Genomic DNA, 27974 nt, shown 5'->3' with positions numbered 1-27974 from the left:
GACAGATATTTACATAGTTTCTTCTGGGGTAAATCTCGATCTTTCCGGTGCAAAACCAGCACCAGGATCGGCCTTCCCGCGGCGGCAGCACCGCAGCTGCCCCAATGGGCAGCGGGAACCCCTTCCCCCGCCCCGGCAGTACCAGGCCGCAGCCGGGGGCCGGGCGCGGGGCGGAGCCGCGCAGGCGGCGAGCCCGGCCCCGGCCCCGAGCGGGTCATGGCGGCGGAGCCTGGGTTGGAGGCGCGGAGTCAGGAGGTTCTGTGGTTCCGGTTGCGGAGCTCAGAGGAGGCGCAGCGCCGGCGAGAGGTGCTGGTGCGGCAGCTGCAGGCCAAGGTGAGCAGCGGGGCCGGGGAGAGCTGCCCCGGACGGGCCATACAGTGCGGGCGGCGAACGCGGGCCCTCCCCGGCGCTGCCACGGGCGGGATGGCGCCGAGCCCGGAGCTCGGGGGAAGCCCTGGGTACCGGCCCGGCCCGCGTTGCCGCCTCCCCCAGCCTCTCGCTCGGTCTTTGCCGTGCTCGAATAAAGATGCCGGGGTCACAAACGCCTTCGTTGGCCGCGCTGTCCCCGCGGGAGCAGTTGGGCCAGCGAGGGGTGGCTTTGAATGGCCCTGGGCTCGCCCGGGGAGCGGGAGTGCTGGCGGCGAAGAGGCGGCCGGAGCCGGGCAGAGGTCGGGCCGTGCCTGTTTGGGGTCCATGGTGGCCATAGGCCAGGCATGGCTAAGTCAGTTTCATCGTTAGGCTTGCCACTGCTGTCTTAGGGTGAGCAGCAAGCACTGTGTGGGAAAGAAACCCTGTCTCAGTGCCTGCCTTTACTACAAGATAAAGGGAAGCTTCCCTATATCATGGCTGGTTGACTGTATCCACAGCACTGTGAAATGTACTGTGCTTGGGCTGTAAAGACTTAAGAGAAAAGCTAATTCAGGAGGAGCCAAGTTACAGCCTGCATTTGCTCACCTTTGTTCCATGTATCCATCCAGGTACTCAAGTACCGGACTCGGTGTCAAGAATTGGAGCAGCAGCTGGAAGCAGGAGGGGTGAGTGTGTAGGTTGCCAGCTAAAGGTAGTGTATGTAGCATTTGTTAATGCAGATAAAAAGCTCCCCAAAGCAATGGCAGGGGAAAACAAGACTGGTTTGAAGAAGCCGTCTAAGTTTGCCCATTGGTGTTTTGTCCAGTTGGCATTCTTGGAGCAGGCAGTAGTCTTAGAAATGCCAGTCCAGAAAACCCTGCCAAGAAGGATTTCAGGTTCAGGCTACACTGCCTGTTACATTCATTCTCTGGCTGCCTCTGAAAAACAATTGGTTGAAGCATAGCATTTTGGAAGGTGAGAGTGGTGGCATTCAACATACAGAGCTGACTCTGTGCTTGCTTTCTGCTTCACAGCTAGAGTAAACCTGGGAAGTGAAGGGTAGGAGAGTATTCCCAAGCTCCAAGTCTTAAGTGAGCACTCAAGGTCATGAGCTGAGGTTAGCTAGCTGTGAGAGTGCAACCATGGGAGACTGAGGAGAGCTCCTCACTGAGTAACTCCCTCTCCATAGTCATGGCACTGGTATGCCTGGAAGAAGCCACAAGCTGTTGGGATACCAAACAAATGGAAAGGAAAGTGATGAGTGCTTACAGTAGTGAAGGGAACACAAGAATCTAACGAAACATTTAATATTTCCTTTCGTCTAAAGGGATCCCTTCCAGGCAGGTGTGAAGAAGACGACCAGAGCCTGGAGAAAGCACTGCTTGAGTTGGAAGAGGAGCATCAAAGGTAAAAGAAAGAAGTGTTCCCTCATACCTGGTATCCTGAATGCTCCTCGAAATGAGGGAAAACCTAGCTATTGGTACTGCCTGGTCTCCCCAAGGGAAGCCGCTGGGGGAGCCACTTCAAAGGGAGGCAGGTCCTCAATCTGTTTCTGTGGTGCATTTGCAGTGTTGTGTGCTGAATGGCTCTATTTTGAGCGGGAGGGGTTATTCCAGGTGACCTCTAAAAGTCCTTTTCTAGCCTAAATGACTCTGTGGTTCAGTAAGTGACAATGCTAGAGAAAGGTGGTGCATCCAGCGACCAAACAGCACAAAGGGGAGGCAAGACATGAACTGTTGCCATCATCAAAGTTGAAGAGGAAGGAGGAAGTGAAATTGTAGATGGAAATCTGCAACCATGAAGAGTCAAAGCAAGGAGAAGCAAATGAGTTTGCTATCACAGAGAGCTCTTAGCTAACCCTAGGAAGCACGTTTACTTCCTCTGTTTGAAAACAGTCAGAGCTGAGGGAGTTGGAAATAAATGGAGATGCTGCTTGTGGATAGCAGTTGTTCAGTGACCTCATTGTTGGTTCTCCCTTTCCAAGGCGTGAGAATCTGGCAGAAGTGAACGCTTTCCTGCGGGAGCACCTCAATAAAGCGAATGAGGTTAATTCAGCCCTCAAAGAAGATGTTGGAAAACTGATGGCAGATTGGATGAGGGCACGAGAGGAGCTGGAATTGAAGGAGAGTGAATGGCGCAATGAACGTGAGGTAAGGTCAGGCTATGGGAATGTCAGACATGATGCCAGAGTGCAATGGGAATGCATTTTATTGCTGGCATAGAGAACTTGCTGTGTGAAAGCTGGGGCTACACTGAGGATGTATTAGTGTTGACAAGCAGAAGATGGGTGTGAGATGGGGGAATGTGAGAACATTGTGGTGATGGAAGATACTCACCGGCTCTGACCGTACTGCTTGCTCTCGAAGGTTAACACTTGCTGTTGCTGGGCACTGAAGGGCAGTCACACAGGAACGCTCTTCTTTTTAATAGTTCCTAAATCTCTGTCTGAAGCAGGGGAGACCGAAGAGATCTGTGTGTTTTCTGAGTCAGAGAAGCCAACAGAGGAACAGCATAGGCCTCCCTTGCCCATAGCCTGTTGTAAGTAAATCTGATGCTGCTCTTGGAGGGACTTATTTTTGCCTTCCTCCACCAAGACTGTAGACACCTCTGCAAGGTGAGATGAAGAATCAAGATCAGATTGCTTGGCTGATAGCCCTTCCTGCAGAAGTGTGGATGTTCCCTTCTTTGAAGTCAGGTCACAGGTCTACTGAGGGTGCTTATGTGGTGCCTTTTTAGTCCTTGATGCCCCAGCTGCAATAGTTACTAAAGGATACCTGGTGAAAACACTTGTACTCTCTCCTATCTGAAAGACTTGTACAGCAGCAGTGAAGGCTGAACTGGCATTTCTTTTATCTCTGCCTGTTTAGCTTTATGACAACTACGTAAGGGGTGAACATAACCGTCTACTCCACCTGTGGCGTGAGGTGGTGACCTTCCGTCGGCACTTCCTGGAGATGAAGACTGCCACTGACCGGTGAGTGGAAGCTGAGGCTGGAGCTCTTGCAGGAAAAGGGCAGCTTCACTTTTTATATGTTATATTTATATGTTATATATGTTATATTACTTGCAGCTAAAGATATGGTTTCTCCTTTGGTAGTCTGAAAGACTATGCTTTAGGCTATTTTCAGAATCAGTTTGTTTGATGCTGGTTTTCAGATAAAACTGAGGGGCTCAGGCTATAAGCAGTGCAGAGGCACTTCTTCAATTTATTTTGCTTAGTTTGATACCTCTTTCTATGATTGTTTTCTTGTTCTTTGGCTCTGTGAGGTTCTTTTCTCACCATTGCCTTCCACACAAACAAAACCCATGTAGCTGTAATAGTACATTGTTGTGGTGTCAGCATGCAATTTCAAACTCTGGGTTACTGTCAGCCATTTATCTCATTTGATTGCAAGCCTGCCTTAGTGTGTAGAGTATGCCTGACCTACTAGTTGATTCTTGCGTTATTTGTACTTCTTTTGTTACAACATTTTAGGCTTGTTCTTACACCACCTTCCTGAAATGTTTGTTGTGTAGATGTTGTCATGAGCCTCTTAGCCATCCCAAGTGTTGATGCTAATAGGTTGTTTAAGGCTAATCAGCTAGGTGTAAAAGCTGGGGACCTTGGTAAAATTCCTTGTATCTATTAATAATAATTGGAGTATGTTAATAAGATAGAGCAGGAGCGACAATTAGTAAGAGTAATTTGAAGTCCTTGAAGCCTTCTTACCTTTGAGGAGAAAACGGACTCATTCCTCAGGTATCCAGTAGTCATTGCTCAACTGTCAAGAGGTGTCCTGATCCAAAGTGGCAGATGAATGATCTGTCCCCAACAAAGATGTCCTCTTTCCTGCCAGCTTTTACTGTTGCACAATTACATGCTCCCAGAAGTGAGTCAGCTGATAAAGATGGTGGTGTGAACATTAGCTTGCTCTCTGTTCTTCCTCAGAGATCTTACAGAGCTGAAGGCAGAGCAGATGAGGCTTTCTGGAGCTATACTTGTAAACTGCTCCCATCTAAACCCTGGCATACAGCTCTGGGAGTCCATCACTCTGGGTAGACCTGTCCTGAAGGATCAGGCACAGCAGCAAGCAGGACAGAAAATAAACCAGAAAACGCAGGAAGTGGTGTGCTTACAAGTTAAGGGGGACCTGGAGAAGAAGGAGCTTCAAGACAGGTAAAGGTGTTTTCAACTTTGTTATTGCCAGCATTATCTTTTGTGGCTGCCTCTTGGATTCATAGATGGGCTGTGTTCACATTTAAAACACAGCCATTCTGCACAGCCTTATTTCTGTCCCTAATCAAACTATTGCCTTCAACAGAAAGGATAGAAAGAAATGCCTGGCTGACAGAAGAAGCTCTTCTGAGTAGGACAAGACTGGGAAAGAGATTGTATATTACAGTGTTTCTGCTGTTAACTGATTCTTGGTGAGAAATTGAGGCTGGTGTAAAGAGAGCCCTGTCTCTTGTACAGCCCTTTTCCTACCTAGGGATCTCCAAAAGGAGTTGGGAGGAATTTGCCCAGGGTCACCATAAGCCCTGTAGCACCTCTGTGCTCGGTCTTGCAAGGAGCTGTCAGTACAGAAGGCCTTTGGGGCCAGAAGTGCTGTTTTGCAACCTCCAGCATGTTAACCTATAGAGATGAATGCTGCCGTTGTGGTGGTTTCTGGCTTGACCTTTCTCTGCTATGCTTCTGGGAGCTTCTTAGCTCTTTAACAGGTGATGGTGGGCAATGCTTTTGGAATGGCACATGGACCTTCTCTTCTCAGGGTGGTGGAGCTCTCAGCCTTGCTTGTACTTTCTCAGAAGGAAAACGAGGAGAAGGAGAAGACCATGAAAACACTGAACAACACTGTGGAGTTACTAGTATGTTTTACTTCTGTTTGGGAGATAGCCCAGTGTTTGCTCTTCAGCCTTAGCAAGGAGGAGTGGCTTCCTCAAGAGAAGGAGTGGCAAAGATACTGACTGTGTGAGAACATGAGGCACATTGCCCAAATATTCCTTGTGTCATGGCACAAGTGAAGTCAGGTGCAGGCAGTGGCAGGGGAGCTGCACACAAGGCAAGTGTCTTCCTCAGGGAGGTACCACCCGTGCTATTCTGTCTGTGATTTAAATCTCTGGGGATCGAAGTTCCGTGGAACTGACAGTTTGATAGCAGCCTATAAAAACTAGCTGTTGGGCTTTCTCTTCTTGGTTTTAGCAAAGAAGAAATTGAATAGATGTGAGAAGGATTACATTGGAATCGCTCGGGCTGAGGCTTGTCAGCATGACACTGCTGCTGAGGATGGGAATGCTACAGAGGGGAGCAGCTTTTCCGTGCCCACCCTTTCCTTGTTTGTGTTCTCAGGAAGCAAGTCGATTAGAGAAAGAATATGAAGCTTCATTGGCTAAAAGTGCTGAAGAAGAGAATCTTTCCCTCCAGAAGCTGATCAAAGCTATAACTGAGGTAAGTATGCAGTTGAGACCACATTCCTGTAAATTTGGTTTGAAAGTACTTGAGGAAGGCGACAGACAAGCCCAGGGACTAGATCTGTGTTGTAAACTGTGTTACCTGCTACTGCCTGTTTCATTTTTATACCACTTTTCTGACATAAAACCTGTTTAGAACTCCCAAGTTGTCCTGTGACCCTTCAGGCTGTGTTGGCTAGAAGTTTCAGTACCTTTGCCTTCACCATCCTGCTGAAGTCTCTCTTAGACTGTGCTTTCTGAGTTCTCTACTTGACATTTGTATTCCAGTTTTTCTTGGATGCTTCCTCCACCTTCCTTGAGCAATGACTCTGTTGTTCCTCAGACTTTTATAAAGGGTCACTGACTCAATTGATGCACTGGCCAGCTCTGCTCCTTCACTCTACATTCATTGACCATTATTATCTCCCGAGATTTGAAACTGATCTAACTGTTCAGGGGTAACCTTAACTTAGTCCTAAACTTCACTCTGTGAAGGGGGGGTTAATATCGGATCTCTTACGTAGCCTCTCACAAAGTCAGTTTGTTCCCCTTACACAGTTGTATTTATCGTCTTGTGTACTGCTCTGAGTAATTCTAAACATTAGCTTTTTCACTGCTGTTTTCCAGTATTCATCAGCTTCCTTCTTCCCTGAGCAGCATTAATGTTTCCTTTCCTTGCTATTTCCAGTGTCCATCTGGTGCTTATGGCTCTAAGAAACTGAAGGAAACCAAAATCATTCTTGAAAGCATCAAGAAACTGGGTGTTCAGGCAGCCTCCAGCCACGTCACACTTGTCTCTTCTTGTTTATAGTAGCTGTAGTCAGAAATCTCTGGAGTATTTGTAGCCATAGGGGCAAAACTTCTTTGTGGACTGAGGGAATGAGAGAACTGAGTCTTTAATGGCTCTGTGGTGAAGTGGGGGGAAAAGAGAACTAGATAAAGAAAAGCAAGTAGAATGAAAAAGAATAACAGCTTGATGTGGGCTTTCAGGTGGTGTTAGATGACAGTGACAGCATGGTCAGCATTGCCTCCACTGACAGTTCCCAGCAAATCGAGTCTAGCAACGTCCTCTCTTCTCTGAGCTTCACTGATGCAGAGCATGCCTTTGTGTTGGTGCAGGAAGCATTGGCAAGGAGGCGAGGGGCAACACAGGTGAGACTTTCTGCTTGTCTTCACTGCTGGCCACAGGCTCAACTGCTAATGCCTCAGTTGGCTTGAAACCTTTTCCTTTGCTTAGCCAGTTTAGCTGGTTTCTTTCTAGCCTTCACTCCTGGGCCTGTACTGTCTTGCCAGTCCCACCAGCTCTGTGCTCTACTGCTTTTCTCTCCTTGATCTCCAACCTTTATCATAGATTTCTGTCTTCAGGTGAGCTGTCTTTCTGCTTCTCTCATCTGTCTGGAGCCATCTTCCCTGTTCCTTATTGCTTGTTTGTGCTCTTTTCCTGCCCATCCCTTGCAGGCCCTAAAAGAAGAGCTTTCTGCCAGGCAGGATGCTATCAATGACCTGCTGCACCAGCACAGAGAGCAGGAAGGGAAGTGCAGGAGGCTGCAGCAAAGGATTGAACAACTGGAGGAGGAATACAAGACGTCCAGCAGCCACCAGCAGCACCTTCAGTCTCTGGTAGAAGCACTCAAAAGGTGAGTGTTTCCTCCTCCTGTGTTCTAGAGGCAATCTGCTTCCAGTTTTGGGAGTTCATAGGTGTTATGGGCAAAGAACTTGCCTGCCCTCCTGTGTGTATGCCTCCCTCTTGATGTGCTGCTTCTCTGAGTTCTTGTTCTTTGGGTGCCCTTTCCTAGCCACTGAATGAAAGCAAGCGCCTTCCTTTCTCTTTCCCTCTTCAGTTACCTTGTGAGGGGAAGAGCAAATTCCTCCTTACTGTGCTCCCTACAATTCCATCCTGGAATGATGAAAATGGGATCTGTGGCTTTCAGGCCACTTCATTCTAACTGAGCCTTGTCTCTGCAGTGACTGTGCAAACCTTGAGAAAACCAGGGAAGAGTTACAGCAACAGCTTGAAGTAACAGAGCAAGAAGCCTCACGTCTGCGTCAGAGTAACACTGAGCTGCAGCTGAAGGAAGATTCAGCCCAGGGGGAGAAGGTGGAGCAGCAGCAGGCACTGGAGAGAGCACATAATGACAAGGAGCTCCTGTGAGTGTTAAAGCTTTCTTGGGGCAGGGGTGGGCACTGCTGGGCTTTAGGATGCCCACATAAAGATAATAAAATTTGCATGCTCATCATTTGTAGCACAGAAACGGGAAGGGAGCACATGGGCAGGTCTGGCTGCCTCCTTGTGCTTCCTTTATGACCCTTTAAAAACATCGTTCCAAACCTGACCTGGGTAGCTGGTGGCAGGCACAAGCCTGAGACAAGAGAGATTCAAGCTGGATTTAAGGAGAACAAAATCTGGAACCATGAAGGCAGGCATGCAGCAGAACAGGTTGCTTAGAGAAGTTGTGCAGATTCCATCTCTGGAAATTTGGAAGGCCAAACTGGATAAAGCCTGAGCAAGCTGGACTGCTCCCCTAGCTGACCCCAGCTGTTTTGAGCTCAAGCTTGGGCTAGAGGCCTCCTGGGGTCCCTGCCAGCCTGAATCATCCTGTTACCCTATGATTATTGGATTGGGAATTCACACACACCTCTTCCCCACATAGATTCCAGGCTCTTTCATTGTTTCATTGCTGAAGGCAAAAGTAAGTGTGGGACTAGGCAAGGTGTAATGGGTTAAAACTTAAATGGGAAGTTTAGGTTGGATATAAGGAAGAAGTTCTTTACTGTTAGGATGGTGAGGCACTGGAATGAGTTGCCCAGGGAAACTGAATGCTCTATCCTTGGCGGTGTTCAAGGCCAGGCTGGACAGAGCCTTGGGTGGCATGGGTTAGTGAGGTGTCCCTGCCCATGGCAGGGGGGTTGGAACTGGATGATCTTAAGGTCCTTTCCAACCCTAACTATTCTATGATTCTATGACTATGAATCTGACTTAAAAGTCTGTCTTGCCCAAAGAAGAACTTTGGAAAGTCTTGGAGCCAATACCTCAAAAAGGAGAGCAAGAGCGAACAGGCAGGAGCTGTTCAGTTGAACTGAACTTTTCGGAAATGTTCTGGGATTTCTGGAAGCTTGGTTTACTTTCTCAATGGCAAATGTTTCACCTCCATCAGTGACAAAGAGTGATGCAGCTCTAGTGAGGGAATTCCAGCATTCCTTAGGTGTACGCAGAAAGCTGTTAGAAGTCATTCATAGTGCCATGTCTTGGGCATGGTATGTATCTGGGTTTTGGAAATGAGAATGTATTTTACATTAAAAGCTTGTTTGTCTTTCCCCTTCTCATAGACTGAAGGACTTAGCTGCACTTGAAGGAAAAAATTCAGTGTTACAGAGTGAGTTGTTAATTGCAAGAGAGACACTGGAGGAATTGCATCTTCAGAGGGATCTGCTGAAGCAGGAGAAACATGAGCTTACCATGGCACTGGAGAAGGTATGATCACCTTATTCTTAGGTAGCACTTGTGGAAGAGGGAGTTGTGATAGCAAAACCATCACAGATGCTGTTTCTGGCAGTAGAAGACAGGGAAAATGTTGTCCTCCTCCTTGGAAAACGGTGATCACACCATACAGGCTCTCTGGGGTAGTGCTTATTGGGAGTGCTGAACCAGGAGTACATCAGAGACATGAAAGGGGATCTGGAGCTGCTGCTGGAAGTCAGGGATTTTCCTGCCTTTGTTGTCATGTTGTTCTTTTGTCCCTTCAGGCAGAGCAGTCAGTGGCAGAGTTGACAGGGGCTCAGAATAAGCTGAGTGCTGAAACAGCTGATCTACGTGTTGCAACAGTGAAGATGAGCAGTATCAATGAAGCTCTTGCATTGGATAAAGTGCAGTTGAACCAACTTGTGCTGCAGGTGAGCAGAGTTGCCAAAGATCTTGCCAAGAGTTTGTCTCTGGTTGCTGCTGCTTCTCGGGCTTCTTGCCTTTCAGTGGTGTGACTGACAGGATATGGAAATGTTGCTTTATCTGTTCAAGCCAAACCTATTACTCTATGGAGTAAATGTTACTGTACTTTATTTCCTCTGTGCTTCTGTGATTGTAGCTGGAGCAAGAGAATGAAGCTCTATCAGTGAAAGTGGATGAGATGGAGAGAGCAAAGATCTCTGGCCAGGATAAGCTGAGCTTATGTGAAAGAACAAATGAAGAGCTCAGCACAGAGAAAGCCCATCTGGAGCAATTGCTGAAGAAAACAGAGGAGCAACAGGAGGGGCTGCGGGTAGAGCTGAGGACCCTGGCAAAGGAGAAAGCAGAAACCCAAGAGAAACTCAGTCAGGTGAGACCAAAACCCTGTTGCTTTCTGGGTGGGCTTTTAGCTGCTTGGCTCAGTGAAGCTGTATCTGTTGGATTCTGTAGTGTTTTTGTCAAGGAGACTCTTGGTAGTGCTGGAGTTCGCAAGGCTTTTGGTTCCTTCTTGTTGGAAACATATTGGTGGCTTGCAGAGCTGTTCTGCAATTCTCTCTGTTGTCCTCTGCTTCTGTGGATTCTTTTAATCCCTCTGTCTGTGTTGACCTCTTTTTTGGCTTTTGATAAGCTGCAAGGAGACGATTGTGTTGTCCATGAATCTGAGTGAGGCTCCTACTCTCATATGTGTCAAAAGAAACAAACTGTGTAGCTCTGAATCCTTTTTCTGAAGCAAAACCCAGGGCTGCATGTTTCTCTTTATACTTTTTGTTGTGAAATCTGCTGCTTTCAAGACTCCATTTGTTTGAGCCTAGAGATCAGGACAGAGCTGCGAGTCAGTGTCTGCTGGTTTGTACCCCTAAGAATGGGAATGACATCTTCAAACTGTTGAAATTGTATTTTGAGACATACACACAGCTTTGTGGCTGGAAAGCTGCCTGGGATGGATGTTCGTCAACAGCCAATTGAACCTGAGCCAGCTTGTGCCCATGTAGCCAAGAAGGCCAAGAGCATCTTAGCCTGTTATCAGAAATAGTGTGGCCAGCAGGATGAGGGAGGTGATCATCCGTCCCTCTGTACTGGGCACTGGTGAGCCTGCACATTGAATCCCATGTAAGTTCTTGGCCCCTCACTACAAGAAAGATGCTAAGATGCTGGAGTGTGTCCAAAGAAGAGCAACAAAGCTGGTAAAGGGTTTGGAGCACAAGTGTGATGGGAAGCAGTCGAGGCAACTGGGGTTGTTTAGTCTGGAGAAAAGGAGGCTCAGGGAAGACCTCGCTCCCTACAACTGCCTGAAAGGAGGTTGTAGTGAGGTGGGGTCGGTCTCTTCTCCCAAGTGATGAGTGCTAGGACAAGAGGAAACAGCCTCAAGTTATGCTGGGCGAGGTTTAGACTGGGTGCTCTGAACAGTTGCTTTTGCTCAATCTCTCCTGAAACTTTCCAGCACAGGAATAGATTCTGATAGCATTTTAGTTTGCAGGGTGGCAGCTCTGGAAGATGCAGTGGTTTTGCATGAAACACATAGTCTGAAGTACGTATGTTTGCCCTGAAGGAGCTGTCTGGTCCCAGCAACCCAGTATGGCTTTACTTATCACTTTCAAGTTAACAGTGCCTTTTGGCGCTTTCCTTTTGGCAGCCCAAGGTGTTAGTGCAGTGTGCAGGTGATGCTCTGAAGCTTTCAGCCCACAGTACAGGAGTTCTTTCTCCTCTGGCTCATTCAGAACTGGCACTGGGTGGCTCTGCACACAACTCTCACTGTATTCTGTCCTGTTTCAGGTTTACCACCAGCAAGAGTTGGCCAGAGGTGACCTGGAGCAGCTGCGCCAGGAGTCCTCTCGCCAAGAGCACACGCTGGCCAAAGTGTCCAAAGAGAAGGAATTGCTGGTGCACGAGAAGGCTGCCCTAGAGGTGCGACTGGCAGCCATGGAGAGGGACAGACAAAGCCTTTCAGAGCAGCTGGAAGAGGCCAGGTAAAGGCAGGGAGGAGACCCTAGGCAGGATGTTATCAAAGGTCTGTAATTACAGAGGTGGGAATCATTAGTCAAGGATTTATTGCATCCTGTGTGCTTCTCGGGTGTTTTCACCTTCCACGGACAGAAAATGGAAGAATCTTGAGCAAAATGGAAAACAAAGTATAGCACGATTTGTACCAAAGCTTCTCTTTAGAAGAGTGCCAGGCTATTTGGGCTATTGCCTACACGGTTAGCAGTGCTTAGAGAAAACTAGCAAGTTTTACCTTGAGCAGTTTAAACTGAAGGATACCTGTCTCTCTCAGGTAGTACTTGTTCAGATAAAATCTAGTTCAGATGTGTTACAAATGCTGCTGCAAGCATGAGATTTTACTGTATCATCTGATGTATTTCTTTAGTCCCTTTTAAACAGAGGGAAGATGGAAAGTTACCTACCTAAAGCTACATTATGAACACCACTAAAATGTCATGAATCAGCCAGGGAAATACTCATTCTGTCCCCCTGCACAGCTACTTGTAAGGGCGGTAGGCAGAGGCTGGGCTTTTGCTTGCTGGCACAGACGTTGTGGGCAGAGCCACCCATGTGTCATAGATCAGACAACAACAATTTAAGATTTGGCTATTGAGATCCAATTCAAGTGGTCTTACTGTGTAGTGTAGGTCACAAGGAAGGCCCGGGCATTCCCTCAGAGTGGCCTGCATTGCTATTTTAAATGGTATAAATATGCTCTCTGTATACAACTTTCCATGCAACCCATTTTCCATACTTGGGGGTAGGGATCTTGAATGATTTCTTACTGGAGTGACTCCTTGTGGGTGTCAGGAGCAAGAAACTCATTTCTGTTTGTATTCATAACTTGCAGGTCAGTGAAGGACACCCTGGAATCCAGCCTGTTTGAGGCTCAGCAGCACTTATCTCAGCTGGAAGTTTCCAGGAGTCAGCTGGAAATCCAGCTGCACACAGTCACGCAGGCCAAGGAGGTGATACAAGGTGAGAGCTTCATGTGCTTGGTTTCTGGTGACCCTCCTGCCCAGAGAAAATGGTATAATAATAGCTCTCTGCAGTGCTTCTGAGGAGTGAAGGAGCTGGAGGGAGGTCCCTCCTGCACTGAAATTCACGTTCAGTAAAGTCAGAACCGTTTCTTTGTGGACTCTGAATGTTGCCCTTTACGTTTGCAGGGGAAGTGAAGTGCCTTCAATGGGAGCTGGAAACAGAGAGATCTCTGATGAAGCAGGAACGGGAAGACATGACACAACAGCTCCTGCAGACAGAGCAACAGTATGACAATACTCTCAAACTGCGTCAGAGTGACCATGAAGTGGAAATAAACAAGCTCCTGCAAGACCTGGTAGGGACCAATACGTTCTGAATTCTTACAGCAAGCTTTGTGGGCTGGCTTTAGATTAATAATAGCCTGAGGGTGTGAAATGGCATCCGTCATAAGCCACATGTTGCTAGGCCAGGTAGCAGAGCCAATGGCTTCTACTCAAAGACATGTTGAGACCCACAGGCCTATGGTGGGACAGTAAATGCAGCCACAGATTCAGTGTGTGTGGGCCTAAGGTGAGTTCAGCAGAAGATTGCAGCAAGGGGGTAGGATCTTACCAGACTCCTATCTACCATGAAGGTGACTCCTAACATTGCTGGCAACTGCTGTCACAGAAGCTTTGTTCCATTATTTCTATCCTTTCATGTGGTCGACAGAGGTGTTAAATTTGGGCTTGAAGCATCTGTAACAGACCCCTTATTCCTGGTGCTTAAGTTCATGGCCTGTCTTGTGACTAGATTATGAGGCTACTGGTCCCTTTACTGAGGAAGAAGTTGAACCTGATGGCCAGTCCCAGTAACTTGCTCTCCATTTGGGTTTACAGAACATCACAGAAAAGCTGCAAGCAGAGCTGCAGGAAGCTCAGAGTAAGATCAAGGCAGTCGAGAAGCAGCACAAAGAAGAAATCAAAACCATCAAAGAGGAAGCGAATATTCTTCTTCAGCAGAGGGATGCTCTACAGAAACAGGTGACTGAAACAGCAATAGCTACTTCAGTCATCAAATAGGTGGTCTCTGGTTGGTCTCCATCTTGCCTTTCCATTGCAAACAGCAGGCTGATGGGGTAGTCCCTCGGACTGCCATCATCCTGTGGTCTCCATCTCCACTGGTCTGAAGGAGACTGGTCAGCTGAATCTCAGCTGCTGCTCTGGACAGAGGAGCTAGTCCTTTGGCCATTCCATCATCAGAATGGATTTCTGCTGGCATGTTGCTGCTAGCCTTGCTTTTTAAGGTGTTTTTTTTCAGCTGAACATGATGACCCACTCAGATTTTTAAGCAAGTGGGCTCTATCCAGTGTGGATCTAGTATTTTCATGCTAGGGTGAAATTTCAAGTTGTTCTCTCCTTTTGCTCACACTATGTGATATGGCTGCCTGGGACAAGCTGTAGTCTTTGACTGCTTTGTTATGTTTTACTTGAGGTGGAGGAGTTGACATCTCAGCTGGCAGCCTCTGAAGAGTCTCAGCAAGAGATGGCCCTCAAAGCTCAACAAGATCTGAGTAAGGCACAGGAACTGTCAAGACAGAAGGTGCTGGAGGTTGTGCACCTCCAGAAGGTCCTGGAGGAGAAGAGGAGTCAATGGGAGGAGGTAGAACATCAGAACAAGGAGCTGCAGGTGTGTCTGCAGTCCTTGGAGGGTGAAAGGAGTCGATGGGAAGAAGTAGAGCATCACAACACAGAATTTCAGGCCTTGCTGAAGGTCCTGGAGAGCGAAAAAGCCAGGTAAGTGAAAGCCTGTGAGACTTTCCAGTCTGTTTAATGGATTCCCTCTTCCAGATCTTTGCATGTAAAATGGCTGTGGCAGCGTTTCTGACAAAGCAGAGTTCTGAACTGTCCATGTAGATGTCTCGTTCTCTTGATGTGTTTTGTTTTCTTTTCTTTGTCTTTCAGTGACAGTTTTTTCTGAAGACAGTGGCTTTTGGAGTAATCCTTTCCTTAAAAGGTGTTTTGTTAAATCAGCATGTTAATAGTGTAAATGAACCTTTCAGGGGTTTCAAACCTGAAACACACCAAAGGAGGCAGGAAAGCTGCAGCATAATGAGCTAGGTAGATCCATCAGCTCCACCTTGGGTCCAGTAAACTTTAAATATTAGGGATCTGTATCAGTCTTCCACCCTGACACCTTTGGTTCCAGAAGCCATCTTAAAACCATGATTTTGAACTGAGCTGAATTCTCCTGTGAGGAACCCAAGAAACGAGAGAGCTGAACAAGCAGCCTGGTTGTGTAGACAAACCTCAGACAAAGCAACATTCCCCTTGGTGGTGGAAGTCCTAACAGTTTATTAAATGTTATACTATGTAGTAATGCGTTGCGTGCTCTCTCTTTCAGGCTGACCCTGTCTCTGGAAGAGAAGGAGCTGAGCCTCAAAACCCTGGAAGAAAAGAACTTTGCCCAGCATAATGAGGTGTCTCAGCTTCTCTCTGCTGTTCACCAGGCCCAGCAGCTCCATTCAGACCACAGAAGAGAAATAAAAGAGCTCAACAACCAGGTGACCTGGGCACTAGCATCCTCTTCTCCAGGGACAGCTTGTAGGCCCCAACTTGTTTTCCCTCCCAACGACATACACTCCTGTATTCTGCCCAGAGACATTGAGGCATTAACTCTCTGAGGAGAAATGGAAGACTCCATTGGAGCTTCCCAGGATCTCTATTACAAATGTTCCCAGATGGTGTTTCTACCTCTCCTGGGCACTAAGCAACCTGGTTATCGCAGAAGTGGTTATTGCAGTCTGCGGAAGGCGCAGCGAGATCATCGGGCCTTTTGGAGATGCACCATAAAGGATGCTGATTGCCTTTCCTTTTACTCCCAAGCATCCCTGGAAGCCCCACCCTTCATGCAGGGATGCTTGATTTGCCACCTCACTCTCTAACCAGCCCCGCTTCCCCACAAATCCACCTCCACACACGGGAGAGCTTCATTTCTGAGGTTAGAAAGCATGAAAAGCAGACAGTTTGACCATTCATTTTGGGATGGGGAAACTTATTTTTGGCTCTTTAGCCTCCACATACCTGTTTCTCGCTGATTTTGCTCTGTTTGAATCCTTGACTTTGATGTGGTTTGTATTTGAAGTAATTTCTCCTTCATTCCTTCTCCTTCCCACTCTGCTGCCTCAGCAGCAGCACTGTCCCTGAGGCTCTGTGCATCTGTGTTACAGATACAGTCACTGCAGGAGGTAGTGCTGGAGAAGGAGGCTGGCCTGGCAGCTCGGGAGAAGCAACTGCTGCAGGATCTGGAGGAGTCCCGAGCAGGCGAGCGGTGCTTGAGGGACTCTCTGCACGTGCTGGAGGCTGAGATGTCTGAACTGCAGCTGAGGCTTTGTAGCACAGAGAACAGAGCAAAGGCATTGGCCATGGAGTGTCAGCAGGCTAACAGTGCCCACTGTGAAGCCCAGTCCCAGCTGGACAAACTGCACTTGGTTCTGCACCGCATGATTTGTGACAGCAGAGACTTAGTCACCTGGAGTTCAGGCAAGTGTGGGAGACTGGGTTAACAAGTCTATAGGGCACGTAGAGGAGAGCAGATGGAGGGAGGTGTGGTTCTTTGCAATCCTGATAGGATAGAATCATCCTTTCAGTTTAGGTTGACTCAAGCCTTAGGAAGTTTTAAAGGCACTGCCACCTTCTCCAGTGAATAAAGAGGCCTCGTGTGTTGGAGACCCTTCAATTCAATCTTGAAACAGAATGGCTTCTCTCTTCAGAACAGGGCCATATCTGGGATCTGACTGTCTCTCAGGCCAGGGACCTGCCTGCAGAGCTCACAGTGGACAGAGTGGCAGCAGCCCTGCAAGATCTGCACCAGCACCTGAAGCAGACTCAGCTTGATCTGGTAATGTGTGTCCATTGCATCCAGAAGCCCTGTACCTCTGCTGGACTGAACTGACAAGCAGATTGCCAAAGCCAGGATGGGTGTAAATGCTTGTAGGTCAGGTTGGCTTGCTGCCATAGAGAGAAAGGAGAATCATGATCACATTTACTGTCCAATTGTCCCCTCCTGCTGTGGCTGTTTCTGCCTTGGTGTTTGCACATCTTTGTCTCCTGCCAGCAATGGCTCTATGAGGTGATACTTGCCTTCTTACCCCTTCCAGAGTGATTCAAGGAAGAAGATCCAGGACTTTGAGCTGGAGCTGAGTGAGAGACAAGCTGAGAGGGACCATTTCAGTGCCCACAATCAAGAGCTGCAGAAACAGTTGGCTCAAAGCCAGGAAGGTACAGCTTCTCCTTTCCAACCCACTGACTGTCTGACCAGCAGGGATCTCTCATACCAGGCAGGGGAAACACACATTGCCTGGAGATGGGAAGAGAAGGAGAACAACAAGCATGACACTCACCAGTAGAACCATGTGAAGGCTTTTCATGGAGAAAGATCCAATGTGCTGCTGGTGATAATGTGCAGACATGGTGCCTTTCAGATCGCATGTCACTGCTAAGAAGGTGCAGCTTGATGCCTCACAGCGTTCTTCTCTATATGCTCTTTAAAAGCACCAACCAGCAAAAAGCCTTGCCTGTCTTGACTTTGTTTTCCTCTTAGATGGCAGATTCACAGAGCATTAGTTCAATGTTGAGCTCCTCCATCCTTCTTACCTGTTTTCTTGCTGATATTGATCTCATGTCTGAGCTCACTGCCATAGCAAACATAGGTTTTCACATCTCTGGCCACTTCTTTCTTATTCCTTTGGTACCATGTTAACGTTGTGTTTATCTATAAACTGTTTTCATGTGTAGCTATAACCTCTTCCTCTAATCTCCAGGCCAGCTCAGAGCCTCCAGGGTATTGGCCTCTCTATATCACGTATGGACAGGCATCATTGCTCCTTTCTCTGTCCTTGTTTTCCCACTCTTCCCATCAGATTTGCTTTTTCATCTCATGTCTTGTTTTCCTTGTCTCAGACTACAGGAACAGGGAAACGTGGGCATTGCCCAGTGCCTCCCTCACAGCTTGTCACTTACTCATGGAGTACCTTTATGTGATCAGTATTTCTTCCTGTTCCCTTTCTAAGATGGAGCTGCCCATCATTTTTCAGACTCTTTACAGGACAGTTTCCAAAGCCTTAGATCATCACTTTTTCTGGAACATCTATAGTTCTTACTACAGATGATAACAGCTTGTAGACTTTAAATTCTATCACTGGATGGATCCTGCTTGTCCCACTTAGTTCTTTCCATCTTTAGTTCCTGTCTGTTCGTTTAGTTTGTACACTTCAAGTACAGCATTGATGTCTGTCCTTCTCTATAACATCTCTTAAGCCTTCCCAGTCAATTAGCTGTGTCACAGTCAGCCTTCACTTCTGCTGCTTCTTCCTTTTCATTTAGGACACTAGATCTGACTCTGATCTACTGTCTCTCTCCTTGTTTCGTCGATGTCAGTTCTACCTGCATCTGATGCTGTGGATGATGTGCTGCCATGCTCTTAGCCCTGGCTTTCAACAAGCAGGAGAGCAAACATGTTTTCACGTTCTTTTGAACCTTGCCACTTTAATTCTTCTTTTCTCTGATTGAATTTTCCTTGATTTATATCTGCTTTGAAAGTCTCTGTGGGCCTGGAAACCACAGGCAGACAGATATTACATTTTCTCTGTCCTTTGGTCTTGCTTTCCCTTTCACCTTCACCTTTATGCTTGCAGAGACACAGATGGCAGAACACAAGAAGAACTCTCTACAAGCTGTCCTGCAGGAAGAGGCCGCTGCTTTAAAGGAGGAGGCTATGACTCTGCGTCAAGAGGTGGCATCTTTGGAAATGAAACTTGAGAGCGCTGAGGAGCAAAGAAAGGATGTCCTGGTGAGGCTGACAGATGCTGTGAAAGGCCATTTCTTACCTTTCTTTGGCCTTTAAAAGAGTTTTTCAGTTTAACTTTTCCAGTTGCATCTTGAATAAGTAGGAAAAGATGCTGCAGTCAATAAAACCCCAGTTACGATTCAGGGTGCTTCTTTTCCTCAATTCTGAAGATTTTTGCCTTGAAGCTTTAGTGAAAGTAATTTTCAAACTTATCTCTCTTTACAGTTCATGCTTTGTCCAGTTATTGTGTCCAAATCCAGATGCAGATTTCTAAATACCGATCTGGAAAAAGGGGTGAGAAGACCGAGTCTGCTGATAGAGAAAACTGTTCAGTGTTACCCATCTGAGAGCAGACAGTGGGGAGAAAGGAGACAGATTTGAGAAACCAAAATGCTGATCCAGCTAAATATATATGTCTGCAAGGGGAAAACTAGACCTGGTTCCAAACACAGAATGACAGGCACTGATCTGACTATTACTCCTTCAGGAGAGGACAGTGGGGTTCTAGAGGATGGACCCATGACAATTCTGCACAGTTGAGGTTCAAACAAATAATAAAAAGGGAAATGAAGTGTTCTATTTTTTCTTCGTAATAGAGTGGCATCATCGAGCCACTGCCTAAATTGTGCTTAATCTGGACTTTAAATCCTGGCTGCAGTTCTGGCAGCTCCTCCCCAAGAGAACACACGGGAGCTAGGCTCAGGGACGGGCAAAAAGGAAGATGGAACTGGCTGAGTCAGCTGGGAAAGATGCAATGTATAGTGTGGGACAGCATCTGAAGAGGCAGGGAGAGAGCAGGCAGCCCTTGACTGCCACTAGAGCAGGAGTCAAATCCAATATGACAAGCAAACACATAGCAATGGAATTATTGAACCTTTTTCTCCCTGTTTTGCAGCACGAACGGGACAGACTGCAGGCAGTTAGAGAGAAACTAGCAGGTGAGATAAAACTTCTTCAGGAATCAGTGTCAGCCTCTGAAGCTCGAGCAAACACAGCAACAGACATGAATCACTGCCTCGAACACGAGCTTCAAACCACATTGTCCATCTTAAAAATTAAAAATGAGGAAGTGGAAAGCCAGCGGGAGAAAATCCAGGTGCTCCAGAAAGAGACATCAGAGATAAAAGCTTTGCAGAAGACCCTCGCTCATGTGACTGCCATCCTGTCAGAGAGGGAGGGAGAAATGAAGTTATACCAGGAACAGATGAGAATGCTGGAAAACCAGGAAGAAATGCATAAAGCTACTCTCAATCAGTTTATTAAGGACTTAACAGAGAAAAAACAGAAGCTGACATCCCAGCAAGAACATATACAGGAGCTGGAGAAGCAGCAAGAAAAACAAAGGATTGCTGTCAGCAAGATGAGCAAAGAACTGGAGGAGAGAGACTGGGAGATCAGATCCCAGCAAGAGCAGATACAGGAGCTCAAGAAGCAGCGAGAACTGGAGAGTATTGCTGTCAGCAAGATGAGCATAGAGCTCCAGGAGAGAGAGCAGGAGATCAGGTCCCAGCAAGAGCAGATACAGGAGCTGGAGAGGCAGCAAGAAATGCAGAGGACTGAGGTGAGAAAGATGGGCAAAGAGCTGCAGGAGAGAGAGCAGGAGATCAGCTCCCAGCAAGAGCAGATACAGGAGCTGGAGAAGCAGCAAGAACTGGAGAGGATTGCTGTCAGCAAGGTGAGCATAGAGCTACAGGAGAGGGACCAGGAGATCAGGTCCCAGCAAGATCAGATACAGGAGCTGGAGAAGCAGCAAGAAATGCAAAGGACTGAGATGAGAAAGATGAGCAAGGAGCTGGAGGACAGGGACCTGGAGATCAGGTCCCAGCAAGAAGAGATACGGGAGCTAGAGAAGCAGTTAGAATTGCAGAGGACTGCTGTCAGCAAGGTGAGCAAAGAGCTGGAGGAGAGGGATCAGGAGATCAAATTCCAGGAAGGGAAAATAAAGATGGTAGAACAACACGGTGCATCACAAGTGAGAAATCTGCTTCTGGATCTTGATCATATGAAAGGAAACTTGAAGGAGAAAAACTCGGAGCTTGTGTCTCTGACTCAGCAAATCCAAGAACTGGAAATGCACAGAGAACAGGTGAAATCTCTGCAGGCAAGCCTTGAACACCTGAGGGCAGGTCTCAGGGATAGAGAGAGTGAGTGTGATTCTCAAAGGGATCAGTTAAGACTCTTGCAGCAGTACAAGGAGCAGCAAGAGGGGCAACTTCAAGAGCTTCATGGTAAAGTGGAAAAGATGGCACTTTCTTTATCTAAGAAAGATCAAGAGCTTGAGTCACAACAAAAACAAATCCAGGAAGCTGAAGAAACCATGGAAATGCAGTTGAGGACTCTCCGTGACCAACTGGACCAGACCTTAGAAACCTTAAAAGAAAAGGACAGACTTATAGACATCCAAAAGCAACAAACGAGGAGCTATGAGGAAAAAACAGAAGAAAAGATGAATGTCTTACACAGAGACTTGGAATACACTAAGGCAATACTGAAAGATAAGGATTTCATGATTGAATCTCAGAAGGAAGTGATTGAGACCTTCCAAAAACAGGAACAAGACTCTGAACAGCAGAAGAAAATTCTGCAGCATCTTGAAGTGGCACTGAAGGAGAAGGAGCAAGAAATTTTATCCCTTAGAAAGCAATGTGAGGCATGCAGGGAAGAGGAGGAAAAGCTTGAAGCTGAGCAAACAAATCTTCAAGCTACAGAACTGACTCTGAAAGAAAGAGAAAAAAGGATAGGGGTTCTGGAGGAGACTGTCTCTGAGCTTCAGCGGCAAAAGGAGGAGGTAGCAATGCAGGCTAAAGCCATACTGCAAAAACTAGAACATGCTGAATCTTCTCTGGAAGCTAAAGATCAAGAGATAATGTCTTTGCAGGAGCGTGTGCAGGACCTTCAGGAGCAGAAGGAGTTAGAAGGCAAGCAGGCCAAGAGTCTAGAGCAGGATCTAGAAGAAATGAGCGGGATGTTGAAGGAGAAGCATTTGGAGTTCCTCAAGCAGACAGAGCAAATGAGCATGTTACAGCTTCAGGGTGAAAGCGTGAAAATAGCACTAACGTCATGCCAGAAGCAAGTGAATCTGCTTGAGGAAGTGGTGAGGAAGAGGGATGAAGACAATGAAGCTCTGAAGCAAAAACTCCAGCACCAAGAAGAGGAATTAAAGACCTTGCAGAATCTCCAGCTTAGGCTAACTGAGAGTAATGAAGCTGTTAGACATCACCGAGAGCAAGAGAAGGTCCTGGAAGAAGTCTTGTCTGAGAGGGAGCAAGAAAGCAAGGCTCACGGTGAGCAAAAAGAGTTAGACAAGGAAGTAAGAGCTCTTCAGGAAGATCTCCAGCATGTTCAGCAGACTCTGACAAAGAAGGATGAAGAGATAAAGTCCCAGCAAGACAGAGTCAGGAATTTAGAGAAGACTCTGACAGGAAAAGAACAAGAGCTTCAGAGGCAAAGTGAGCTCCTAAAACAATTCACATCAGTTTTGCAATGGAAAGATGAAGGGGACACCCTAAAGAAACTAATCCAAAAACTCCAGAAGTGGGAGGAAGTGGAAGCAGAGAAGAAGAGAGTGCTCCAAGAGAGAGACCATTCCTTGCAAAGGCAGAAGGAGCTAACCCAACAACTGGAAGATGAAAGGAAGGCAAAGGGGAAAGAATTGGAGCGTGTGATTGCTATTTTGAAGCAGACTGAAAGTGGAGAAATTGAATGGAAGGAGAAGGCCCAAGCCCTGACTCTTGCCCTTAGGAAGTGTGAATTGGCCAATGGGACTTTGAGGAAAGAAATAGCCATCCTACAGACTGCGGTTTCGGAGAGGGACACGGACCGGTTTCATCACCAGGTAGGCACTATGATTGTTCATCGGTCAACTAAAACATCTAGAAAGGATTGTAATGGTGTTTCCCATAAATACACGAGAATATATATCCCCGTGAACATACAATCTGCTTAGCCAAAAAGGGAGCTTGCTGTTAAAATTAACTCAAGTGCAAAAGCTGGGGATGGGTATTTGATTCTCTCTTATTAGGCAAGCTTAGGCAACATGTTGTGTTTAGGATTTGGCATGGGAAGGGCTCATTTGACCAGACTGATGTGCTAAGTGTACAATTTGATGCTAATGGCTGCTCAGCAGCTACGTTGATGGTGCTTAGAGGATGCTTTCAGAGATGGCGATGTCTGAGGTACAGGTTTTCCCATGTATTGAAACCAATGGAATTCGTACCATTGCCAGGTCAAGTTAAAGGCTTCATTGCACATTCAGGGTGTACTTGTGCCACAGTCCAAAATGCAGGAAGGCAAATCAGTGTGGGTTTCTCCAAGATGATCTGACCTAGGTACTGCCGGTGGCACTGCTACAACAGCCTGTGCTGCACACTTGCCTGGGACTGCCAATACTTTTAGCATTGTATTAGTATACAAACATATAAAAAATGCTACTAATAAAAAGCATTATACATTTATATGTTACTTGATAAATATTACTATGAGCCCGATCACAACGATGACAGGTATTGGGATCTATTGATAGAGAAGTGAATTTCTTCTCTGTTGAAGCAGAGAAGTGACAAGGGCAGGAAACATGAAAACCATGGGAGATTTCAGTGGCATCTGTATAGATCATTAGAGTGCTGATATCAAGACTATTTATAGCACTATATATGTATCAGCAGAGCAAACAACTCCATTTCACCAAGGTGATCTGGAGGAAGGCTCCTAGGAAGAGTGTGTGTTGTTTTGGCCTGTGGACCAGGAGGAGGAGAAGGGACTTAGCGTTGTCCATTTCTGAGTCCTGTCACTCTCCCCAGCTTGCTGATTCTAGCAACCTTCTAACCTTCATATGGCACCAGCTCACATAATCTCCTCTGAATACCCACCAGGCTGCTGCAGAAGGAGAGCAGCAATCATGGCTCTCAGAGAAGAGGCTCCTGTCACAGCGGCTGGAACGTCTGCAGCAAGAAGTTGCAAGGCTGGAATTTGAGAAGACTGAGCTGAAGCAACTCAACTCAGAGCTCAAGAAGACTCTTGAGCAGGTACAACAGGCTTTCTTTGCCTATGCTAAGCCTCATGGTCCGCTGGAGAGTGTCCTCTTGCGCTTTCGCTTCTATAGTCTGCTTCAAGTAGCTTTTTGCCCCTAACGTTCCCTAGTGCAACTAACAGTCTCTGAGTGGAAATCTCCTTGCCATGATGTCCAGAGGGCCTTTTGCTGCTTGTTTGGTGGCAGGTTTCTCTGACCCTTTCTCCTATCCAATGTGCAGGTGGAGTGTGAACGGAGGAGGCTGAGGAGGTTTTACCGTGATGGGTCGCTGCCATCTGACAAGCACATGATGCCAGCTTCAAAACAGGTGAGAACAGGGTCTCACTTGGTGGGAAGAGGCTATGGCCATATGGGGGAATGATCTCAAATCCCAGTGGCAGACCTGGTAGGAGTTGAATATAGACAATGGCCCTGGTCAAACTGGAGACTAAAAAGAAATCCTTGTGTTTGTTTCGCAGGAGGAGTCTCATGCACACTGCAGTCATCGATTAACTGAGTTGCAGAACCAGGTGAGGAGTAGGAAAGCTTTCAGCAGCAGCTGCTGTGGCTGCTGTACTGATGGGCACAACTTTGCATGATGCTGCAGCCCAAGTTTTGTTTGGCTGGCAGGAAGTGATTACACTGGGCAGTGGAAATACCCAATCAGACACATCTACTGGCCATGGCCAGACAGCATCATTCACCTAGGTCTAGTCTCTGACTTGCCTAAAGGACAGGCAGGGTGGGAGAGGAATGCGAGGAGATTGATAAGACTGGAACTTGACAGAAAATAGAGAATGTTCCAAGGGTGTAGAGGAGGGTCACAAAGATGCTTCGAGGGCTGGAGCATCTCTCCTATGAAAACAGGCTGAGAGCTTTTGGACTGTTCAGCCTGGAGCAGAGAAGGCTCTGGAGATACTCTATAACAGTCTTCCAATACCAAAACGGGGCCTACAAGAGATCTGGAGAGGGACTTTTTACAAGGGCATATAGAGATAGGACAAAGGGCAGTGGCTTTAAGCTGCCAGAGGGAAGATTTAGATTAGATATTAGGAAGTTCTTCCCTGTGAGCATGGTGAGGCACTGACCCAGGCTGCCCAGAGAAGCTGTGGCTGCCTCCATCCCTGGCAGTGTTCAAGGCCAGATTGGATGGGCCTTGGAGCAGCCTGCTCTAGTGGAAGGTGTCCCTGCCCATGGCAGGGAGTTGGAAGTAGAAGGTCTTTAAGGTCTCTTCCAACCATAGCCATTCTATGACATTCCCATTGAGTCATACTCATGTTGCTGACTCTTCCTGTTTTCCCTTGGCTCAATTAACAGTGGAACTTGCATCTTATCAGAGCTTCAGGGAAATGAGGCAGTGCCAGAGCTTATAACCTTCAGGCAGTCATTAGTCGTGTATTGCTATTCTGTGCTAATCACTGTCCCAATATTGGACAGAGTCAGAGACCTAAGCATTGTAGGGACATTTGTTTTATCTATGTGAGAATGTGCATTCCAGGTACTGAACCCTATTGCATCCTTTGACAGTGGTCACTTTGAAAGTGGCAGCCGCCAGACTTCTCTTCCATGTACTTTTCCGGGGCTGTTACACCCTGGTCTCCCCGAGGAGGTGAACCTTCGCAGGTGGTCAGAGCAAAATGTATGTAAGACTTGTGTGAGTAGAGTGTGTGATGCTTAGATCTGGTGAGTCAGCCAAGAACACAGCTGTAGCCATCAAGGTGTATCTTAATGAGATAAAGATATATTCCTTTGCACCAGGAAGCCTCAGTGTCTGGAGTTCTGTTGCTACAGAAAATGATCTGAAGCCCCTTCCCCTTGTGGCTGCTGTGCCTGCCTGCACTGTGGACCTGCTTCAGCAGTTCAGCAGGAAAAGTGAGGTGCTCTGCTCCAAAAATAGTCCTCAGCTGGTTACTCAGGGCACTCCTCTGGGTCTGGGAAACAGCAGAAGTGGAACTTTATCTCCCGCTTCCTGGAAGATGTTCCTTGCAGCAGATGGCCACTTCTCCCGTTCATACTCTGGGTTACCTTCCCATGGGAGGGTTTTTCAAGCCCAGTTTCCCAAAGGTGCCCTTACTGTTTCAGAAGGAAGCTCAGATCTGTCCCTCCCTTCAGTGGAGGTGTTCCCTAACCTATGCATATTGGTTGTTGTAAGACATCCCTTTGATGTCTTACTTGCTGTGTGCATCTCCTCCACTCCCAAACAGTCAGAGGGCAACATGCCAGAGCTGCTGGCACTGAACTGCCAACCTAACAGCACATGAGAGCTGTGGGTCTCTCCCACTAAAAGGCCCAGCAGGCACAACCCTGTGTTGCCCAGAAATAATAGAGTTTGAGGAGTTTCAAGGCCTCAGCAGTCCTTTGAGGATCATTTTCCTCCTGGGCTTTGTTCATCACATTATTGCTCTGCTCATTTGTGAAATGCTTTAGTTAGGGAAAATGGGTTTGCTCCCTTCCTGTGTGTTAGCTGTCAGGTTTTTAAGCTTGTTCATAACACAGCCTTGTTTTAAACTTGTTCATGACAGCACAGCTCTTCAGTACCTTGTGTAACCAGTAGCACTCCCACTGAGAAAGCAGCTTGTGGCACTGAAGTGTCAGTCGCCCACATCTCTCTGTTGAAAAAAAAGAGCTGGATTACTAAATCCTGTAGGAACCCTCCTCTTTAATACACATGTAATGTCTCAGTGTCATACATGTGAAAGGAATGCCACACAGGAACTCAGAATTGTTGATAGTCTCAGTTCAGTGCACAGTGACTCTGGGAACCTGTTACTTCCCATTCCGCAAGGACAAAGTGTCAGGGCTGGAATTAGAGGGTGCATCTTCCTGACAGCCAGTATTAAGCAGCTATGGATGGTCCAGACAGTGTGGGCTTGTCTGAGCTCGGCCTTTTGCCTCTTTCAGGTGTCCCTTCTGCAGACACAGCTGGCACAAGAACGAAAATACAAGCAGGACTATATTGAGTGTTGTGCAAAGACCAGCCAGGAGCTGTCGGACCTTCACCAAGAGCTGTCTTACTCCTTAGCAGCAGTGCTCAGGGAGCCCAAAGCTGCTGTTCTGGAGGCAGAGACTCGGAAGCTGGGTCAGTCTCTGAACCTTAGCTTGGCACTAATACCTCTAGACCGTCAGTCTCCTGAGAGACAGCTGTTGCACTCAACAGCCAGATCTGGCACAAGTGATGACCTAAGTTAACGTGACAAGCATACAGCAAAAGGCCTCGGTAGCAGCCAAGTAGGGGACCTGCTGTAGCAGGTGAACTGTGGCAGGGGACTTTGGTCAAGGCATGAGTCCCAGAGTTCACTGCAGATTGCCCAGCAGAAGCAGTGGTGGGACAAAACTGGAGCTGGCTTATGTGGATGGGGTCAGTTGTAGGCCTGGAAAAGCCAGATGAACCTGATGAGCAGGTAAAATTTCCTCCTTTTTCCAAAGCACTCCATGATAGCCTGCCTCATCAGTCTTCACACAGCCTTCCCCATCAGGTTGTTCCTGTGTCTGCAGTTTCTATACTGTATACAAAGACTTTGTGTCAGGTTTTACTTTTTCAATACACATTTCTCCAAAACACTGCACAGGCTCTTAGCAGAAATCTCCTTGCAATGATGTCCGGCGGCTCCTCTGCTTTCTTCTGGAGAGCAAAGGAAGAGAGCGAAGCTGCCTGTATTGCAACCACTGCAAAACACTGCTGTTTCACAAGTGAGGTGTGAGATTGCCAAGGGGAGCACCCGAAAGACTGTTTCCAGAGTTGAGCAGCGGATGCAGAACTGATGGAATATGCCAGAACCATTGTCCTTGAAGTTCTGGAAACCATGAAGGAAGGTATTAGAGGAAGAAAGGAAATCCAAGCAACAAAGAGAAGCTTCAACCAGGGAAGGTCCTGCCACTGCTCGGCCTCCCTGTGCCAGTCACACCTTCAAAGGAAGCAGGGACAATTGAAACGGGACCTCAGGTACTCTGCTGCCATCCCTCCTGCAAGGCACTGAGCAAGGTGCCCAAAGGGCAGCAGAAGGCCTTCAGCAGGACTGCCAGTAGTGATAGAGCCAGCAGTAGTCTGAAGAGCATGACCCATGGAAAGGGACACTGATGGGGGGACACTGTGGGCCAGAGGTGCTCTGTGGCAGCAGCAATGGTACCTCTGAGGTCTACAGTCTGTGGCCTGTGGAGGAGTCCTGCCGGAGCAGAAGGAATGTGTGAGAGGGACAGGGCAGCAGAAGGGCAAGGGGGGAAGGCAAAGCATGGCGGAGAGAAACCATCCTGTACCCATGCAGAATGTCAAGTGGTGCCTGCTACCTCCTGGGAGAGTCCAGGGGTGACTTGGTCCCCCAGGCTGTTGTGTAGGTATCGGACATGCTGGCTATCTGCAAGGCTTGTGTGTGCTGGAACAAAGGCTCCTGGACCTCCATCTGGTCTTCCCAATAAAATCTCAGGAGTTCATTTATGACCTGGGTTTGGGCATTGCCTTAATTCCCA

The 27974-nt window shown here is 47.4% G+C and overlaps 1 protein-coding gene across 2 annotated transcripts; it reads left to right on the top strand.

Annotated features, from left to right (window-relative positions):
* Window positions 1-200: 200 nt before the first annotated feature.
* Window positions 201-27931, top strand: CEP250 (centrosomal protein 250). Of its 2 annotated transcripts, XR_013957845.1 has the most exons (30): window positions 201-333; window positions 978-1034; window positions 1676-1755; window positions 2333-2498; window positions 3216-3322; window positions 4277-4504; window positions 5097-5193; window positions 5675-5773; window positions 6766-6927; window positions 7234-7412; window positions 7741-7923; window positions 9103-9247; window positions 9520-9666; window positions 9855-10085; window positions 11489-11682; window positions 12546-12673; window positions 12862-13031; window positions 13555-13698; window positions 14150-14451; window positions 15059-15218; window positions 15885-16197; window positions 16428-16555; window positions 16815-16935; window positions 18351-18505; window positions 19398-22337; window positions 23374-23526; window positions 23752-23838; window positions 23990-24040; window positions 25038-25149; window positions 26412-26552. XR_013957845.1 is itself a non-coding variant. In XM_080627638.1 (29 exons), exons 1-29 carry the CDS (start codon window positions 217-219, stop codon window positions 26697-26699), a joined length of 7332 nt encoding a protein of 2443 aa, XP_080483764.1. In that variant the 5' UTR covers window positions 201-216; the 3' UTR covers window positions 26700-27931. The 2 variants fall into 2 exon arrangements, 1 of the variants encoding a protein (XP_080483764.1); XM_080627638.1 differs by lacking the exon at window positions 25038-25149 and having other exon boundaries at window positions 26412-27931.
* Window positions 27932-27974: the final 43 nt, after the last annotated feature.

This window comes from Psittacula echo, assembly GCF_963264785.1.
Source record: "Psittacula echo genome assembly, chromosome: 12".
In the NCBI taxonomy this organism is placed as follows: domain Eukaryota; kingdom Metazoa; phylum Chordata; class Aves; order Psittaciformes; family Psittacidae; genus Psittacula; species Psittacula echo.
Note: the sequence above shows the minus strand (reverse complement) of the source record. Positions and strands in the feature narration are given on the sequence as shown.

Coding starts and splice junctions, on each gene's coding strand:
- CEP250 (XM_080627638.1), top strand. CDS start 217: ATGGCGGCGGAGCCTGGGTTGGAGGCGCGGAGTCAGGAGGTTCTGTGG. Junction 2,499..3,215: donor AATGGCGCAATGAACGTGAG/GTAAGGTCAGGC, acceptor CTGCCTGTTTAG/CTTTATGACAACTACGTAAG. Junction 7,413..7,740: donor CTGGTAGAAGCACTCAAAAG/GTGAGTGTTTCC, acceptor TTGTCTCTGCAG/TGACTGTGCAAACCTTGAGA.